The sequence below is a fragment of the Micropterus dolomieu genome, linkage group LG08, assembly GCF_021292245.1.
Source record: "Micropterus dolomieu isolate WLL.071019.BEF.003 ecotype Adirondacks linkage group LG08, ASM2129224v1, whole genome shotgun sequence".
Lineage (NCBI taxonomy): Eukaryota > Metazoa > Chordata > Actinopteri > Centrarchiformes > Centrarchidae > Micropterus > Micropterus dolomieu.
Window position 1 is genome coordinate 10,370,384 of NC_060157.1, and position 20,918 is coordinate 10,391,301.

Consider the following 20,918-nt stretch of genomic DNA (forward strand, 5'->3'; position numbering starts at 1 on the left):
TGGAACCTTTTGTCTATCATGTTTTCATCTGAAAGTCTGATCTCTAAAACATACGTAGTATGAAGTGTGCTGTAGGGAATTCTATAATATAACCATGCTCTGCAACCATGAGCACAAAGATACTAAAGAGGAAAACAAAGAAGTAGATGCTGTTGGAGAAACTGACCTTGAAGAGACGTAAAATGTTGGCTACCATGATTGACACCGAGCTGGCAGATGCACCGATCACTCCCACCACTCTCTCAGGCTTAGTGATGATGGGCGGCCCTCCGCTGAGACACTTGACATCACTTGAGTCTTTCTCAATCAGTGCCTGAACAAATGTCAGTGACTGTTCCAGAGCATGGGTGTCCCGGGAGCAGGTGTCCAGGATACGTGCCCCTAGAGTGATATTAGGCAGCAGCTCATTGTCATTATTGATACGATCCAGGGCAAATAACATGGCCTCTAACCTATGGATCCCTTTCTCCTTCTTCAGCTCCCCACAGGCTTTGCCATCATTGCCCCTAGCGTGCACTGGGAACAGCCCACCCAGAGAAATGTCCCCATCAATGCGGATCGAATTGAGGTGTGTGTGGCCTGGCATTTTGGGTTTGGCTGCCGAGGCGATCAGGAAATAACAAGCCAGCAACAACACCCAGCAGCAGACACCTCGGTGGCAGCCAATCCACGCTCTCTCAAAGCCTCCTCGTGGAGTCATAATGAAAGGCTAAATCAGCATCCAAATACAAATTCAAGTCCTTTGAAAATGAAAAAGATGTACACACATATACCCACTCACACACATAAATGTCCTGATGGTAAGCCGCAATATTTTTCAGAGCGTCTTCAGAAGCCTCTTCTCATGGTTTCTATGTATGACACAAACTTTGTAATACTAATTATGCAGCCTCACTCTCTTTATCTTCCACTCTTTCTTCTTTCCTCTTTGTGTTTCCCTCTTTTCCTGCACCTGAGAGCGGTGGCTACATGCACCTTCTAAACAGCACAGGGTGAGCTGCGACGGGAGTCCACAGAGAGTGTTCTCATAAGGCAAGAACAAAGGAGGGAAGTTTCTCTTCTATGCTTCCTCAGAATCACTCTGGTGCATATAGTTCTCCTCTTGGTCCTTCAAGCAGGCAGAAAGTGACGAGAGGAACCAGTGGGTTCCACAGCAGGCTCCTGCAAAAGGAGAGGAGAGGTGTTAAGGAAACAACAGAAAGAGCAACTCTGTATTTTCTACGAAAAAGGGAAATGAAAGTGCAATCAATCAATAATCAATAATTTATGCAGGGGGTTTGTCTTTTATTAGTCTACAACACAGTTGTTTTTTTCTTTATTGTGGAATCTCCCACAGAGCCCCCCTTAAATCAGTGGATGTCATGCTCTCTATATTTTAACTGGCTGAATCATATTCAGAACTCCTCAGCATATTTGCACTGGAGAATCAGAGTTTTTTTCCCCTAAAATTCAAGCAGAAATAATACCTGGACCCAGCACTCCACACAGGAAATCTGTTCTGTGTTGCATCCATGCCTCAACTGCTTTCAGAGCAGTGCAATGAATTATTTCTATGTGCCTTGAGCATAAATGATTTGCTGCTGCTTGGCACTGCTCCATAGACTTCATAACCGCACACTGTTCTGCTCATGTAGATCCTCTCCAGAGTGTTTTACCAAAAGGTTATGAAATATAGTGCTAAATTAAGAGCATAGGATTCTGATAATCAGGGAAACAATATTCCTCGAGTTATGAACAGAACTGCTCTTTGCACATCTGATCTTTCGTTGTCTCTTGTATCAACAGTGGTACTGGGTACTCTGTGTGTGTGTGTGTGTGCTCGTTCTCTTAACAGTAGGCTGGCTTCCTCCACAGTACCAGAGTAATAGAGCGGTGGATCCCCCCCCAACTGACCATCACACACTTATCTGTTAGGCTTCAGTTCATGGTACATTTGTATGCTAACACACAGCCACCTGCTGTGGTGCGGCCTGTAGCAGAGGACACAAAGGGCAAAAACTTGCTAAGGATCAGAAAGCTGTCATACATTGCAACAGCGGTCAAACCCATCAGTAGGGTTGAACGATTAATAGTAGGGTTGAACGATTAATTGCATTGCAAGATTTTCTAATCGCAAAGGCTGCAATTACACTCTGGACATGCAAGAGTAAACCTTTTTATGTACAGTCTATGGAGTAAACCAGTCTCCAGAGAAAGTATCAACTTCACACGTTACGCTGTACCTTTGGTTTTATTTTCGTTGCCCAACTTTTGAATTGAACCTCCAGCTGAGTATTTTTTGAGGTTTTTGAGAACTGTGAGTTTTGTATTGAGCGTTTACTGTATAATACACTTTGGTGAACTTTGTTTTTCTTGTGGTCTGTAGGTAGGCCTACCTGATGATATAATATCATATTATTTAATGCCATGACTTGACTCTCAAATTATCTTTCTCATATTATTATAAGTATTATAAAATGATATTTCTTCTCCACCATTGCTGATAATAATAATTCATGCAATTCATGCATCACCTAATTTCATCATAACACAGGCCTGGCCTACAAGAAAGAACAGTGTATGTTTAATCTATCTAATATTGTGTGTCATACTATACACTGATTTACTGCTCGTCCATTTTGAAAAATACAGGAGATAAAGAGCTTAAAAATTATTCGCATATTAAATCACAGTTATTTTCCAAAATCATTCAGCCCTAGTTTTGAGTACATTTTTGTAGAACTATCTTATTAAAGTGGAGGTATCAAGAGAGTTGCCACGACTCATGAATTAAAGACAGCTTTGCTGTGTGCTAGTCACGTGGGCATCTTTGCTTTCTTACTGTCTTTTACTTTGTACATCAAATCAAATAATAAAGATGCCCTGCTCCAACACTACACAGTGGCCTGTCTTGTGCTGCTTCTCCCATCCTGCTGGGAACCAAAAGGAGATATTTATATCATCCTGCACAGATCATCCCCCTAAAACACAGCATCCATAATGGATGAAGCCCTACCAGTCGCTGCAAAACGTCTCATTCTAGGGGAAAGCCGAGAAGAGGAGGAAGAGGAAAGGGTTGCTATACGCTGGCATGGCCTTTTGTAAAGGATTTGAAAACAGACAAACAGGTAGCAAGGGAAACTGTTGCACATGCTGGGTAATGATGATGGAGTGACACCTGCTTTTTAACCATTAATGGCAGATAATTGTTACAAAAGAATCATGTAGAAGGAAAATGGTCTTTGTTGTGTGGACCATTATGATTCTACCGAGTACTCTGTGCTTTACTTTGAAAAGATTTGCAGCATGGGTGGCCCCAAAATAGCTTTTTAATTTGATGATTGCATTTCTCTTTGTGGGCACTGGTAATAATGTTCTATGACATTTTCAATGAGATCATAATCTAAGCCTGAAAATTAAGGAGAGTAGCTACAGGCAAGGAATTTGATTCTTATTTCAAACCAGCTTATCGTTCATCATTGTGATTACAAACTAATAAAGCCACACTCGTGATAATTACAGAGCACCAAGTGCTGGACAGTACTCTGGTAACTGAGTCAGGTTTTAAGAATAAGCCTTGACATCTCAGAGATGAACTCCTCACTACCTCTTTTTGGAAGGGGTGGACAGCAGTGTCCTTTCACTGTCATCACTCTGTGAAACACTGTATGAACAGTGGCAGCTTTACCAGATGTTTAGTCACAAGGCCCAGATGGGCAGAGCAGATAAACATCAGCTGTCTGCAGAGAGCAGGAGTTAGGGGAAATCGCAGAATCCACACAGTAACAGTCTCCCCTCACTGTGACGAGGAGGAACTCTGGCTTCCTCTGCACTCGACCACAGTCCCCTGCTGCTGTGTGCACTGCCATACTGATGTCTGACAGAGCTGAATAAACTTTTCAGAATAGTATTTACTGGAAATAGAATATACAGAATTTATATGTCTGCCTTTTTGCCAGTATTTGTGTGTTTTCGAGTGGTTGAGTAATTGGGAGCTGTTGATTAAAGTAAAATCAAACATTATTAAAATATATTTGTTTACATTGTACTCCAAATTAATCTGATTTTAAACAGCAAATAGCTGATGAAAGCCGTCTAACCAGTTAGCATCTCACGAATGATCAGTTAATTCACAAAATGTTTTGCACTTTAAATTGGCTTGAAGGAAAGCTAAGGTAAACGTGTGGGTGAGCATGGAGTAAGCAGTGAGAATAAATAAAGAATCCTAATTTATGGCATCATAATATGCTCCCCAATATGCCTCACAGTGGTTTGGTACGCTGCCTACCTTTTTCAGACCGTCAGCAACTTTATTTCAAAATAGCAACAAATCTAGAGAGTTATTCAGACCATCAGAAGGTGAACAGGGAGGGGTGGTAGATAAGCAGCAGACTTTCCACCCTTGTATGTTGCTAATTGTTTCCAGAGCAATTAGCGGCATGTCTTTGGAGATTTTTTGCAATAAAGTCTCTTTTTCAACAGTGCCACACACACTCTGTTCTGACATCTTAATTGAGTTCAGTTTACTTAAAAGAAAAGTTTAATGTCCAATGGGGAGTTTCTCTTGGGGATTTGACTAAGTATTGGAGAGCTGCACATGCTAAAATGAAGGGACACATAAGAACTGCCTCTGAAAAAAATATAAATCGTTTCTCCGCCAAATGATCAAAGATTGCTGACAGCAATTCTAAATTTTGAATCAACCTTTGGCTACCAGCCACCACCAACGCAGAATGACAAGCAAACTCCCACCAAGCCAGACTGCCTTTGAGGCAGCTCAGCCAATGATTACAACTAAATAACATTGCAGCAATTGTTTATATCTCATCATGGCCATCTTTACACTTTGTGTTTATGAAAGCAACAGCAGTGAATGTCTTAAATTCAACAAGAATTTCAATGATACTTTAAAAGCTTTGACACTTGAACTGAGCAGTGACACACACAGGTGCTGTAGCGGATAACTGCATCCACAGTGATCTAACAATGTGTAAAGCTATGCAACCAAACAAACAAGAGAGAACATTTTCTTCTCAGAAATACTAAATAATCTGTAAAGAAAATACTCGTACCAAAAGTGTACTGCTACTACTACAGCTTTTATTATTATTATTTGATGGTGTCATGTTTTGATGTTTTATTCATCCTATCTATACTCTGAAAAGCACCAAAGAAATGCAGCAAGACACACCCCTCGATTTTACATCCTGTCGTCTCTGCAAAGCCTCACAATGACATGCGTCCTGCTAATAGGTCTGTCAGAGTGTAGCTGGGGCCGTCTGACAGTGATGTCCTAATCCGACAGGGAACTGCTGTTTTGGCCGTTATGCTTCAGCAGAGAAGATACTTAGGCCCAAAAGACCAATATGATCACAGTGGAGAATGGAGATAAAGTCCTCAGTATGGATACTGTTACACTGCTTGGATGTCTGTCTGCTGGTCTGCTAGAATACATAAATGTTTTTTGTAGCTTCAGATTTGTTACCCATATCCATCATGTTCAATCAGATAATCAGATAATATATAAGTTCACCTGCATATGAGAAAAAAAAGAGGTTTGAGAAGAATAGAAACTGTTGTAGTAGTTTCTTGTGACTCAGTGCACAGCTGTTTTAAAGTAATCATTTTAACATTGTTGTCTCATTTTAAAATTCCAGCCATCAATCAGTGGAGACAATTTTAATGTTCAGTTGCCTCTGTATCATTTTTTTCTGTTACATAGACAGTTTCTGCTGAAATACAAAAGAAACAGGAGCTTAATTATTATTGGCGTCAAACCGATGACTGTGACTATTGTTTTTAGACAATAAAAGCAGTGGGGGAAAAAGTCTGTCCTCATTGCCAAGGAGAGTTGTGACAGATCCTGTAAAGGCAGTGACTCACTGGCTATGGTGTTTGAGAGGAATGCAGTTTAGTTAGACCTCAGTATATTGTAGGAGGAGAGAAACTGTAAGGAAGCATGTTAGAAATGTCTTGTAACCATGTGGATTGGATTCACTGTACACAGATAGTAAATTACATAGATGGAATTACATATCATATTATGCCATCTCCACTGCCTCACAAACCTGGACAAAAACAACACTTCATCAGAGAGCTGTTTGTGTATTCCAGCTCAGCATTCAATACAATCTCCCCCATGAAACTGATCGGGAAGCTTTGCACTCTGGGTTTAAATATAACACTCTGCAACTGGACATTGGACTTACTCAAAAACAGACCCTAGACAGTTCGGATTGCCGGACACACCTCCTCCACTCTAGTGCTCAACACCAGAGGCCCCCCAGGGCTTTGTGCTCAGCCCCCTCGTGTTCATGCTGTACATCCACACCTGCATCCCCCAAAATGGATTGTGAAGTTTGCGGATGACACCATTAACATCGGCCGGATTTCAAACAACGATGAGACTTAATTTTGGGAGGAAATTGATTATCTTGCTGTGTGGTGCACAGAGAACAACCTACTGCTCAACGTCACAAAAACAAAGAAGCTGATCATTTTAGGGAAAAAGGAGTTAAAGACACACAGTCCTGTATACATCAGTGGAGCTGAAGTAGAGCAGGTGAACAGGAAAGCTAAAAAACGGCTATATTTCTTTTTTCCCAACGCCAAGTTCTTGTCAGCTTTTACAGAGGAGCAATAGAAAGCATCCTGACTGGAAACATCACAAATCGGCATGGGATGTGCACAGCCCAGGACCAGAGGGCTCTGCAGGGGGTGATTAAAACTGCTCAGAAGATCATTGGTACCCATCTCCCAAGCATCAGTGACTTTCATACTCAAATTCATCCTCAAATTCATCCTCAGTACTGCTCCACTCAATATAGTTTATTTCTGTTTACCATTTTATGATTGTTTTTGTATTACTGTATATTGTCTGCTACGTAGCAGAAGGAAGTTACAAACTTAATTTCACTTTACAACCTGTTGTAATGTGACCTACCTTCTACCTTGTATTAGGAGTTGCTGTGTATGTGTGTGGTGGAGGAGGCATGTGTAGCATGAAAAAGTTTAATATTAATAATTTTTGTCCCTCCTGTTATTCTGGAGTCGGGAGTCTTTGTCTTACTATAACTTGAGAGGTAATCGTCCTCTATGTTTTAGAACTACCGTTCCCATAATGCATTTGGAGATGTTAACAGAAAGTATAATCTTACCACAGAGTCTGTTAGTTAGTTGTGGGCTACAACCACATACAGCCACATTTGTTAGCTTTTTTTTTTTTACCTATCTTTGTTTACATTTTAGCAAATTCACATCATTACAGGTATGCCAGATTAGATATTGACAGTTCCTGTTTGCGTTGTACCCATGGATGTGCTACTCTGACACTGAAGAAAACGTGATGATTTCCACGGGTTCTAAAGTTATAAGGAGCGTCTCTTTTCTGTGATCGGATTTATTTATGTTTGCATACACAGTGATATCTTCTGGAAACTGTAAGTCACACTGAATGTAATAATATGTGTATCATGTCATGAGTCAGTTATGTTTCAGAGAAGGAGTACGAATTTTTGACGCAATGGGACTTAAACCCCCCCCATGCATCTCTCCTGTGCAACATAGCTTTTTTTTTTACAGAGCACATAGCAACCTTTTGTGGCAAATGTTACACAAATCACCACTAATGTATCATATTCTGAGTGTCACATTAATTCTGCATGAATTGTTCCTTGTATGATGAGTCAGATTCAAGGTAGTGAAGGTACAAGGGGGGGGGGAGCATAGAAAATGCTGAAAGAGAAATTAAAAGCAGAGGGGAGTGTGCGCAAAGCTTCATTACATGCATTGTCACTATACACGGCTATCTGCATTCATCCCATCTCCAGACATCAGACACCCACCTCAGAGCTAATTCCCCTTTTCTCCATTACCCTCTCCCCCCTCTCCAGGACGCTGGCCATTAGCTCCCTCCACCAGAGCTGGAGATATTAGGGCTGTTTCACATTCGCTCATTAACACTATCTTCATGCAAAATGCAGATTCCATTAACAAACAGTCTGTGTTACTGCCCTGGGCTAACAGGGAAGATGATTCAAGACTTCTGTGGAGAACGTCAAAGAGAGAAAATGCAGAATGGGACAAAACAACTCTTTAAAGAGGTCATAGAGGCATAATAATGATATTAAAAATTCACAAGCCTTTTTCTTTTGTCTCTTACTGAAAAATATCTGAAATGGGATTCAGGTTTTCTTTTTTCCTCCACATGAACAAATCTATCGATACAGGCTGCTTCTGTGTACGAACAGCAGTATACCCTGTTTGTACAAATATCTTCCTCTCAGCTGGAACGCTGGAATTGCCTCTGTAGATCAGGATGTTTAATTATTAAATTAATTAATCCAATGATTGAACTGTTGGTTGGATGCAGCATTGCAGCAGTTAAATGCCTCTTTAAACAGATTCTGTGCTACATAACACAATTTCCACTATATGGAGTTTTAATTCATGTCTCCTCCTACTTAGATGTATGTAAAATGTGAATAATTCATAGATAAAACTTTTGAGTGTCTGCCAACATATGCGCAATTATTGGTAGAAGAATCATAGGGGTGGGGGAAAGATGACTTTGTCCTGGTGTTTATTTTATATCTAATTCAAGACAGACATTTTTCTGAGAGAGAGAAAGATAAGAAATGTGTGTATGAAAGGCAGTGAAGCAACGAACAAGAGGCGCTAGCTGAGGCTTTGTGTGTGTCCCACTTTGCTTGAACTAATTTTTCATGTCGCACTACAGTTTACAACATCAACACACAAAAGCACCCTTTGAGCTTTGCTGTTGAGGAGCGAGGCGCAGTAGTTCATAAGCGCTTGAATCAGAATGTCCTAAATGTGCCAAATGAGACAGACTAAATGAGTGGACAGTATGTAGATTCAGCTACACTATAATGCTTTTCATTCAAAAACTAGGCTGCACATAAGCTCAAGAAGCAACTAAACAAGAATATATATTATCTCTTTGTGATACACTGTACTGTGTTTATTTAAATGCTTGTTTGCGTTGTGGCGGGCCCTGACTCAGAAAGAAACCCTAATATAGATTCACCAGTCTAACCTGCATTAGTACAACAATGATGTAGATGCTCCACATGTGACATTGCATTTGCCAGGGTTCCCAGCCAAGTGAAAAGGAACGCGAGCTGACTGTCATGCCAGGTGATGCTGTGACACTGCAGATCAATACACTGGTATCATGCATGTGGAGATGAAGCATCAGAGAGACAGGAATGACTCATGAAGTCTAAATGAGAGGAAGGACTAACATTTTAATTTCTTTTTCACAGTAAGGGTTGAGTTTTAGACAATTTAGAAATTATTTTAGAGGTACAACCATTCCTAGATTGCACTTTCTTCTAATAAGTAAGTTTCACCCGTATGGAGTTCATACACAAAGAGGAAATTTTTATCATTTTAGGTCTACAGAAACAAAAAGGCCAACAGGCGAATTTCTTTCAAGCTTGATCATAAGAATGGATGATGAGAAATATTTCTTGTGTCTGTTGCACATAAATCAAATGAAGGAAGACTGTGGCAGCTGCCATGTAAAGCACTCTCACACACCCTCTGAATCCAATAAATATCTCCCCAAGCGCACCACCCTAATAGTCAAGTAATAGCTGGCTAACAGTGCTGAGCACATTTCACAGCGAGCAGGGGAGATAGTTTTGTCACAGAAAGCGAATACTCCCAGTGCACCTCCCTCGGTGGTGACAATAGGGGGGAAAAGACGTATTTGTGAGGAATCACACATTTCAAATCACACATTGAGCTTCTAAGTATAGCCAGGGCTTATCTGCGCTCCTGGAGACAGAAGCTATGAATACTGCATCCCTCCAATTGCTGCCACCCTGTCAAAGAGGGTTTCAATGTTGAGGCATGCTTGAATGGATAAAGTGGATTTTTTACCATGAGAAAACCATTCACTTCTCTCCTGTGTTCCTTAACATACAGACGTGGGATGACGAGGGGAGCTGACTCTTCGTGAAGGACTCAAAAGCCACATTATTTTAAGAAAGGAAGCATTAGAAGCTCCCAAATCTTTCTGGAAAACTCTGAACAGGAGAAAGTGATGTATGATTGTCTCCACCAGCCAAAGGCCCAGTTTAAAATGAGGTCCAAGTGTTCAACAGGGGAGGCAATCTGTTTACAGTGACTGTGTCTGTTTCAGCTGCTAGAACTCAGTTGTTATTTCTACTTTTTGTCTGGACCAAGATTGACTTCCTGGTAAAAGCAAGCAAACTGAGTTCTATCAATTCAAAGAGGCACAGCTCTGCACCCCTGCAACGATTTCACTGTTGAACACCTGGACCTCATTTTCACTACTGGCACTGTCATTTCTGGAGATAATCATACATCACTTTCTGATATATGGTGTTTTCAGGAAAGGTAGGGTGAGCTCCAAATGCTGGTTTGTGCCAAATGGGTGGGGTTTCCACACCATTTACATTTGGCACACAAAATGACACGTGTGGTTACGTGACGGCCTGAAACAGTGGCAGGTCCATGTGAAGCAAACAGTGGAGACTGGTAAACATTAATTTCACACGGTTGAATCTTTGCCAAAATTTGCACATATATATACAGTGCTACAGCATTTTAAAATGCCATACCTGCTATTTATGATATTTATCTGATTCTGAATGAAACTCGTTTCCCAAGAAGTGTTCCCACAGCTTTAGCCACACTACCTGCCACTGTTTAATAATTTTCCCCCACCCCTGTCACTACACAGCATGTGGCATGCAAGGCCAAGTGGAGTGCACCCTGAGTGATTTCAATGAGTGTCAGGAGGTCACAGCAGCATGGTCTTAATAACACGTTTTGTGTAAAGTGCAAGAACAAAGCACTAACACTGTAATTTCATTTGTCCTCTGTGCAAGCTGAAATCTCAGGAATTTTAACCTGTTATATTCATTGCTTCGTTGCCATACTTATCAGTTTTCATCAGGATCATGGCTTCTAGTGATTTTTATTTATTTTTAATGGTCCTGTATATATCAGGGTGTATGCAGGGTCCTAAAAAGTATTAAAGTTGAAAAATGTATTTAGCTACTATTAAGGCCCTTAAAAAGGATTAAAAAGTCTTATACACCATTTTCTGAGGTATTGAATTGTGATACTTGTTTGTTTCAGTATGTATGCATGAATTTAATCAAAATGTAGGCGCATAGTTTATTTATGGAATCCTGCTAGATTTGATGCCATCTAAAATAGACAAGGTGTTTATTTGTAGAAAAGATACAACCTCATTAACCTTGTGTTGGGTTAGCCACTCAATTTATTCAACTCCAATCTGTGGCGATGATGTCTGGAAATGTATGAAAAGGGTCTTAAAAAAATGTCTTAAAAGGTGTTGAATTTAACTTCAGGATTGCAGATACCCTATATATCCACATATATATCCAAGGGCATGAGCTTGTATGCCCACCATTCACCCCAACCACCTTCCCACAACTTCTGGCAGAACATAGCAGTTCATGGACTGCTAAAACAAAAACAAACAAAAAAAGCCATTGAACATAATTTATGCAGCAATTACATTCCCTCTAAAACATAGGCAAAAAACACTTAGTGGTATTTTAAATGTAATTCTTTGGGAAGTAGGGTTGCACTAAAATGATGTGGCTATACAACATCCCTTCCACAATAATTCTCTTTGATCAGACTGATAAGACACTCAATGATTGCATTGTATTGTGGTGCAGTGGCTCTATGGTGCGCTGTGTTGGTCAAGAGATGTCGGTAGATTGATGTTGAGCTGCTGGCGCATCAGGCCACACACTCTGGCACTCCTGAGCTCGTATCAAAGGTCCCCGTCAACATCACAACCAGTACCCTTTCAGGCACACTCACTTCCTTGCGCTGTCATCTTTCCTTTTTTTGTGGTATCATTACTAAAAAACTGGAGAGCAGAGCCCAGCTTGCTTAATGCTATCTGCCAACACTCTATTTTTCCATTCATCCCTTCTTAGAGGGATCTATCCAGCTTCAAAGTGTACCCAGTCAGCCTTTGGTCTGATGACATGGATTAAATCCCCAGACTAAAGATTTTATAAAAGTGATTTTGTTTTTCACCCTTCTTCATCTTGTCAAATGTGCATACTGGACAGCTGAGTATGGCTGAAAGAGCATGTTGTGAGTGTAACTGAGACTTAAATATAGGCATGCAAACAGTGAATCAAAGTGCATTAGGTTGTAAGCTTTGCCTCATTGCTAATTGGGTTGCCAGTGCGCTCTTATTAAAATCTGCCACTTTTCTTTTTCCCTGTTCCAAGCCGTATTCTATGATTCTTGGCTGAAAGTGTCTTGCAAACCATTAGAGAGGTATAGTAGAGCGCTGCAGGCAAATAGTGTATGATGGTTGTTACAGTCAAAAATATGTTACAGTAGCTTGGAAACAGTATTTGTGTATCATAGCACAGAAGCAAATCACAAAAGCAAGTATAAGATGTTGTCCACGCTCTGTGCCTCTCCCTATGCATTTTTTTTGTCCTAATTGATGTTTTCATAGCAGTTATTCGCTGTACTGAGTTGACAGTTTGAGGTTGATGTGGAGGGGTTGTCCTTTTCATTTACTGTTTTATGATCCCATTATAATGAAGCCTTTCAAGGCCATAATTGTGCTCGGCGGCTATGCAAATACACTTCACTTGACTTTGTGAACAAAAAATCTAAAATTTGACCTTACAAAAGCTTTTTAAATCAAGCAGTACTCAAGTCAGTCACGATGCATACATTCCTCACAGCAGGTCCGGCTAATGGCTTTGTGACAGTGGCCCCGAGCTTAGCCACAGGGCCTTTCCCCTGTGATCCAGCTGCCATCAGAAGCCTCTGACCTGTACTGCTACAGAGGCTATCTAAGGACTGAGAAGTAACTGCCCTCAGAGTTTGAAGGAGCTCCTGTCAGGGAGCTTACCAATCTGTGACAGCAAGCTGCAGTGATTGAAGGTGTTAATGGCCAAATGAGACGTGATGATGGCCTGTCTGACCTTCCCATCAATCCCACCAGAGCACAGTGTCCAAATTCAAGTCACTTAACACAGTCCATCTACTGTATATTCAAAGTAAGCATGACGTAATGCAAGAATACACCCTCACACTGCTTTCTATTCAGTAGTTGTCACGAAGAAATGTAGAACACTCAACTCATAGAACTGCTGTGGTCTGTCCCCAGAAAAACTACAACTTCATTCAGTGTTGTATGCTGATACCATGTTGCAAGATATGCTTTATATATTTATACTTACATAAAATTAATTAGCAAAACATTTTGTCCGCTGGACATCATCAGATTCTTTAATAAGCACACACACAAAAAAAGCCAGTGATAATGAAGAATTTAGTGGCTGATATGAATCATTACTCTCCCCCGCTGTCTGCAATAAAATAGAAAGTATGTCTTTCATATCAATACACGGTACTCTGGGCATGGCCTTGTGCCTCCTCTGTGGCTTTCAGCAGGAAACGTATTTGATTCCAGGGTTCTTCCTGTGTATAGTCTCGCTGCTCTTAAATCCTTGTGTCTAAACTTCAAGGTCTTTCTCTCACAAACATCATTTTCACAGGGATAAAAGAAGGCACCTTAAATTCAGGGTCCTTTGACATAGTTGAATTTTGAAATGCTATGATTCTGTGTGTGTGTGTGTGTGTGTCTGCAGTATCCATATTTACAGCCTTGATGTCTGCATCTTGGGATTTTACAATTCCTGCTGTATGACAGTCTGCTTAGTCCTCGCTATGTCTCCTCTCAGTCTCTTTCGTTAAATTCTCCGTAGCAGATAGTGGAAGAATGCAAACCTCTTCCTTGTAGCAAAGCTTAGCATCAACTAAGCTAACTTTAAGGCAGTCCTTTAAGTGAAGAGTGGGACCTGATAATTGTTCCTTTCATCTGTCTTGTTAATTCTTAGATCAAAGGAGATGAGGCAGAGCGTGAATGGGACACTGATTACGAACCACAGCTAAGAGTTGGATGGGGTAGCAGCTCAACAACACTGCCATCTGGGCTTAGAGATCAAGGCAAAACATTTTTGTGAAAACTCTGTTTCATGTCCCTCTTTGACATTACAACAAAACTCTCACTGATTGTGTTCAAAGATGCTAAAATACCGTTTCAGCTGACCGCTATGCAATTTTCAAGGCCTTGCCTGTGCTTCTGCAGTCATCTTCCATAGCTGAATTAAAATTTTTGTTCTACTAATTGTACTTAAAAATTAATGCAGGTTTTGAGAGCCAGTCTACTGCTAGCATTCATCATGTTCTGACAGCTTCCCGTGAAGATTAAGCCTTCACCCTCAACGCCAGAGGAAAATAGGGAGGAGCCCAGATGAGAAACAGGGTCATTAACTTGAGGCTCCTCAGCGGAAATAGGTGTCTGATTGAGCAATGGGGATTTTCTGAGAAGAAAGCTTTGAAAAAGACTTTGAACCATAAAGGGATCATGTAAAAGATTTGTATGAGTATTTTTGTAAAATATGGGACAGCTGGATACTGGGTGATGCTGTGGTGAAGATTATTACAGGAGCATAATTTCTCTCCTAGTGATATGCTGATCTTTTGCTTCTGGATGAGAGAAACAAAAGCTGAGCACTAAGCCCACCAGGTGCTGCCTGTGTGGTAATCTAAGGTGCATTTGAAATAGATTCATTGCACAGCAGCTTATTGGTCTAGCTTTGCACTGAAGTCAACTTGTTTAGGAGATTAGCTGCTAAAGATTGAAATGACACCAGAAACAAGTGCTTTCACTTTGGAGGAGATGAGTATCCAAATTTATACAGAATTTCAGAATCACTATCTCTGACTTTGCTTTCAAACATTTATCTGTTTCTAAATTTTGGTGGGCCTGTCTGAAACTTTTCCTGAAACTTTTCCTGTGGATAAAATTATCTGAAGGATAATTTCAGGACATTTTGCAGTGGTACCTTCATTATTGTGCAGTATGTATCCAAAGTGAAGAAAATGTTTTACCTGTAAACAATGGTGTAATCATAAGGCAATACTAAGAAAATCTGTTAGCATTTTCCCAATTTTCTCATCTTGTAGATCTTCTTACTGCTATTGCTCACTCTTGCTGTGTGAAGGGTGTAAGCTGAAGGTCCTATTGACTAAACCAGGACATGATCCCTCACTGATCTTCCCACTTGGGAGCACGGCCAGTTGTGTTTAATGGAGCCAAGCCAGAAGCACTGCCTGCAGGAATTTTACCAGGATCTCAACAGTGGTGCACAGGTCTGACTTAACTAACTGGTAACTGTACCTTGAGCCTGATGTCTTTATGGTTGGTCAAAATACATCTTGGTCCATTACATGCCTGTTATTGTGAATCTGTGAAAAATGTTCAGTTTGAAAATGTACTTGTGCCTGTATTTGTTCATGTGTAGGTTAGCTGAGCAGGGATGCTCTTTTTTTAGCTACGCACTGCTGCCTACTCTCACCGTTGCACACAGTCACAGCTAGACGCTGCACAGTACACTCACAGTTTTATCTGTTGGTCACTGAGCAGCCCCTCTGCCTTTGACTCACTGCTCTTACGGCGTCTGAAAAGTAAAACCTTGAAAAACAACTTGACACAGAAGTTTGCAACTTTTACTGCCAAGCTACAGCACACCTAAAATGATTGTTGTGAAGCATCATGTAATCTGTTTTTAAAATATCAACATTTCCACATATACAAGCCCTTTGGTGCCTAAATGCAGAAAAGCCATTAGTGCTATACTCAAGTGTTTCCTAGCATGCGGTGAGTAGGAAGTGCAGTGAATGTGATGATGAGCTGCTCCCTGTTTTGTTTGTATCTTGTGCTCCACATAAGGGAGAACATACTATATGTCTATAACCAGGTGATGCCCATCGACATTGCTGTTGTCTATCAAAACATGGGTGCTTATATAAAGAATGCATGTAAACACAGAAGAGACATTAGTTCAGATCTTTAAATATATTTACTATTTGTCAAAGCCACAAACCGCTCACTCAGTGTACACTGTAAATGACTGCACTACACTCTGGCTTTGTGTCTTAGTATATTGTACTGCATGTCTTGTTGCTAATAAAGGTCCTGTCAAGCTCTGCCTCATGTTTGCCAGGGGGCTGCTTTGCTGTGCCAGTGCATAATTGTACAGGTCTCCCTTGTCAGCACTCCAAAGCTCCCTGGGCTCGACATGAAGCATCACAGCAAGAGAACAAGGGTCACTACCAGTAGACATATCATTAATCACAGAATCTGGGGGTTTTAGCCTGGGATTATCCGTCCGTAGGGGGGCTGAGTCAGTTATGGAGTCCCCCGTAGGTGCCACAGCTAGAGGGAAATGTCAGTCTGGTGGTTCCTGATAGACTCTGCCCTGGTTGAGGCAATCTGCAGCGAGGATGAAAGGGCTGGAACATTGATTTCAGTTCAAGAAGCAGGTGGGAGGAAAAGGGAATGCGAGTGAGTTGGAAGAGCCTTTAAACTAGCAGTCTATCCCCCAGTTGAGGGAAATGTAGTCGGATAAAGTGTGGCAAAGCCCATGTGGGTGAAGAAAAAAACCTCACGTCAAGATGATTCAGGTCACTTTCTCCTCTCATATGATTAGTTCTACCCCTACTTTCATCCAGTCACCGTATATTTTGAAATCACTGGAAGTAGCAGTCAAACACATAATAACCCAGTAAAACCCTCTTTAGTGTTGAACTCAAGGGCATAGGTTTGGCCTGGTAGGGACACGACAGCCTCACCCCTTTTAATACCAATTCTGTCAAAATCAGCAAGGTGAAGGAGCGTAGAAACAGCTGTTTGCGGCTTGCAGCTCTCTCTCTTTCTCTGTCTCTCAGCACTGTTCATGTTCTGAACAGCTAAGCAATAGTCACATTATCTCAGCCGATAGACGTAGCCTCTGGGAGGGCACATCGGAATGATCTAAAATGACTTCACTGTTCACATTGGAAAATACGAACGAGTTTGTTGAAATATTGGTATGGACATGTCCCTACTGTCAATTTGCAAACCTATGCCCTTGGTTGAACTAATACTGTAGAATGAATTTATTAGCCACACTAAAAATACTTCAGTACAGCATACTGTACAGTGTGTATAGAAATGTTCAAGGAAGTAATCTCACTCTGAGGATGTGTACCTTCATTTTCATATGGGAGTGACAGGATAATTCTAAGCGAAACAAAAAGAAGTGCCATGTTAAGGATTATACACATACACATATTCAGAGAGAAGTAAGGATTAAATTCAGAGCTACTTTCATGAACACACTGTTCTTTTCTTAATTCACTCTTCTCGAGGCGCTGGTTTTCTAACCATATTTTGTCAGGTTCACCCTGTTACTTTCCCACTGCAAGTTTCAAATGAAAATAATGTGCCATACTGTCCAATGCAGAATAAAGCATCATATTTAAATGCCTCTGTCCAGGGCCATTCCAGGTGGATTTGATGAGTGTCTGGGACAAGGAGAACAGGTGCCCTGCAGTTTTCTGACTGCACCCCCTAAAGTGGGGCGGGGGTCAACTGCCCCCAAGGCTGTTGTCTTAACCTGTGTGATTAATGGTGCATTAACGAGATGGCAGGTCTTTGAGCACATCACCGCTCTCACGTTGCCTCTGTATTATTAATGCCAGCACAAAGAGCCTGTTTAATGAGCCAGAACACTCTCAGTGGATGTTGATTAGGCATGCAATGGGTGTAAAGGCCCACCCTTCTGAATGTGCCTACATTTCAGGGGATGAGATTTCTTTTTATTTTAATGTGTATATTTTTTCATCTTTATTAACAAAAGTTTGTGACACTGGAAGCCCTGGGAGAGAGAAAAGGGATGCCAGGGTCAGATTTGCCCACTAAGGTCCAAGAATGCCCCATTAACTTAGATTTTTAAAAAATTATTATTATTTTTTGAGTTACACAGAGGAAAGGTACAACTGATTTTATATTTAGGCTGATGCAATGAAATTACTGTAAAGATACATCAAGGAGTAGACAGACATTTTGGGAATTTGCATTCCTGCCAAGAGTTAGATTAGAAGGTCGATATCACTCTAATGTCTGTCTGGTAAACATGAAGCTACAGCCAGCAGCAGGTTGGCTTAGCTTAGCATACAGAATAGAAACCGCTAACTTGGCTCTATAAGTTGTTAGCTAATTAGTGAGTTTTAGAGTTGTTTCCTCTGGACAGTGCCAGGCTAGCTGTTTCCCAGCTTGCTTCCAGTATTTATGCTAAGCTAAGGTAGCATCTCCTGGCTCCTGGCTTCATATTTAACAAAATAAGTGAAAATCGATCCACTGATTTAACTCTCAGCAAGAAAGCAGATAACTTTATTTCCCAATATGTCAAACCTACTGCTTTTTCACAAAAGAAAAGAAAATGCAGCTCTTATAATCACTGTGTGGTGCGTTTACATTTGGCCTGGTGTGTGAATTCTGTGGATTCCCCTCTCATTAAAGTGACATTCAGTGCTTTCTTTGACATTCATTATACGCCTTTTCTGTGGGGAACACAATATAATGAGAGTGAACAGGTAAAATTACCAATTTAGAGCAATGACATTATGCATTTTTACCACTAGCTTGTTGACTGAATATGAAAGAGCCCATTAAGCCAAAGTAGAACTGAAATGATCAGTGTGCATCAACTATCATTAATGTTTCCAGCTTTTTTAAATGTACAAATTAGCTTATAGCAGAAAAATAGCAGTATGTGTTGAGAATACATTATGTATAGAAGTTAAAACAGTTTTTAATATAATATAAGCCCCAAACATATTTTAGTTTTTCTTTCTTAGCGGTACATGGCGATATAGAAAATTAATTTCTGTTCTTTTTCCTACATATCATCAGTCATCATCATCAAAAAACACCTGTTCATTCTTTACTAATGCATCGAATTAGTCAGAAAAGTGCACGTGGGTTCTTTCTAAAAGACTGATAGGAAGTTAATATCACTGTCCAGGGAATAGATAAATATTCATGATTTGTTACAAGCCTAATAGAGAAATGTAGAGTTTATATGTGCATGCTCCTGCATTACACATACTGTGCAATACAGTCCATTTCCACGGATTAAAACAAAATAGACTTTTTTCATCTGCTGTCACAGAGTCTTTATATGATAATGTATCTGTGATCCTATGCATGGCCTATAGCAATGTGGTTATTTTATCACGGTTTTCTGAAGGTGAGGGGCAATTGAAACAACAGGGTTATCTTTACTTCTGTTTGGTTAGTACAACATGATCACAGCAAGGCCAAATAATGTGTGCTGTCGCTCTGACAAGGAAGGCGGGGGAGGGAGAACCACATGCATTGTAATCACTGCGGTTGACCGGCATATCAATTTCAGAGGGCAGGATTCAGGTCTGCACTTGCCTTTCACAAGGAATCTTGAAACGTGTTAATGAACATCACGGCATGGTGATATTATTCCTCGTTTAATTGCACTAATTCACACATACACAACTGGAACCTTTTTCCAGGTTTTCTGAAATCCCCAAATCCTTAGACTCCTTGCAAATGATTCCCTCACTCTTTCATCAATGATGTGAATTTCATTCTGGAGCATATTAGCATATATTTTGTTGTCATGCCACATAATTTAGCAGCATCTGTGCAACGATGCAACAGCTTTGAGTGCAGAACAATAACCAGTTTCTATGGGGAACGTTCCAGTACAATTCAACAAATGAATTCATAAAGCAACAATTACTTTGACCGGCTGTTATTATCCTTTCAAACTGCAGCAATGTTGCGACAAAGGTGGCAATTAAGAAACGTTCTCCTTAAAGACGAGGCTACATTTCTGAACAGCTCTAATTACTGGAGAGAATAAACCTGCTCTATCTGCGGTGCTCCCATTAAACGTCCATGCTGTTGTAACTGCTGTGAGGGCTAGAAAGGTTTCCACATTACAGTAATCACTTTAATTTCCTTACATAATCAGCATAATCAGGGCTCTCTTTAGTTTTTGTGCAACGAGGGTGAAGAAGCAATTCTTTGTCATTGACATGGTAATAATGCTAAGACCATACAATGAAGCTGCTTGATGAATGCAGAATCAGTTGTGTTTACACATTTAAATTCACAGACAAGAACCTACAGTACATGGTGTGTGTTCTCAATCTGTAATTATGTCACACCCCGCATTGTTCCCTGGCACGTTATTAATGGTCTACTGATGGTGCTGAAAGTCTGAGACAAGACGGGCACAATGACAAAAGAGAAAACGCTCCAAGCATCGTTGTTCATCTCTTTGAAGTGAAGTTGCTCAGTAATTCTCAGCCGTTAATGGTTTCTCTTGTCCTTAAGCATATGGGGTGCAGTTATTTTTTACTCTTTTGTCACTTTCCACTGGACACTGGAATCTCACCATCAGTCTCAGTGACTGCAGCAGATGGATCAACCATCCTGTGGCAGACACAAACAAACACAAACACTAAATGCTTGCCCAGTCAGCCAGTACACCTGATAGCAGCTTTACAAAACTGTGTGTGTGTGTGTGTGTGTGTCAATATGTGCAAATGTTGCATTAGACTTTTTCGTTGTCCCTCATTTTGACAGACAGGGTCATAATCTACATGTAGCCATTTTATTAGCATTTAATTTTGAAAAACAACTCTAACTTTAATATACAGAAGTTACAGATTATGCATTTATAAGGGCATGGAGAGAAAAGATGAACACAGGCCGACCACACGGTCATTTTTCATGGCACCACACAAAGCAGATAAAAGATTTTTACCTCCTTGCTGCCACTTGCTTCCCCCGTAACATAAGCTGCCGCTGACTGATAAACATTATCAGTATTACTTGCTTGTCCTTCACCCTTTACCCCACAATCTCTTTTTTCACTTTGTTTATCAGCCACAATACAATTATTGGTTTCTAAGCTTTGACTACAACCAGCTAGTCAACAAGAACATGCATGTGAGATCAAAGACAAGACAACTACACAACAGCTAATTAATATGCA

The 20,918-nt window shown here is 40.6% G+C and overlaps 1 protein-coding gene across 2 annotated transcripts in view; it reads right to left on the reverse strand.

The window, feature by feature from the left end:
* Positions 1-700, reverse strand: part of LOC123975236 (metabotropic glutamate receptor 4-like) — a 151,621-nt gene extending 150,921 nt beyond the window's left edge. For both annotated transcript variants that reach the window (XM_046056527.1, XM_046056526.1), the window contains exon 1: positions 167-700. In XM_046056527.1, coding sequence (XP_045912483.1) covers positions 167-700 — 534 coding nt within the window. The remainder of the gene's footprint in view (positions 1-166) is intronic.
* Positions 701-20,918: the final 20,218 nt, after the last annotated feature.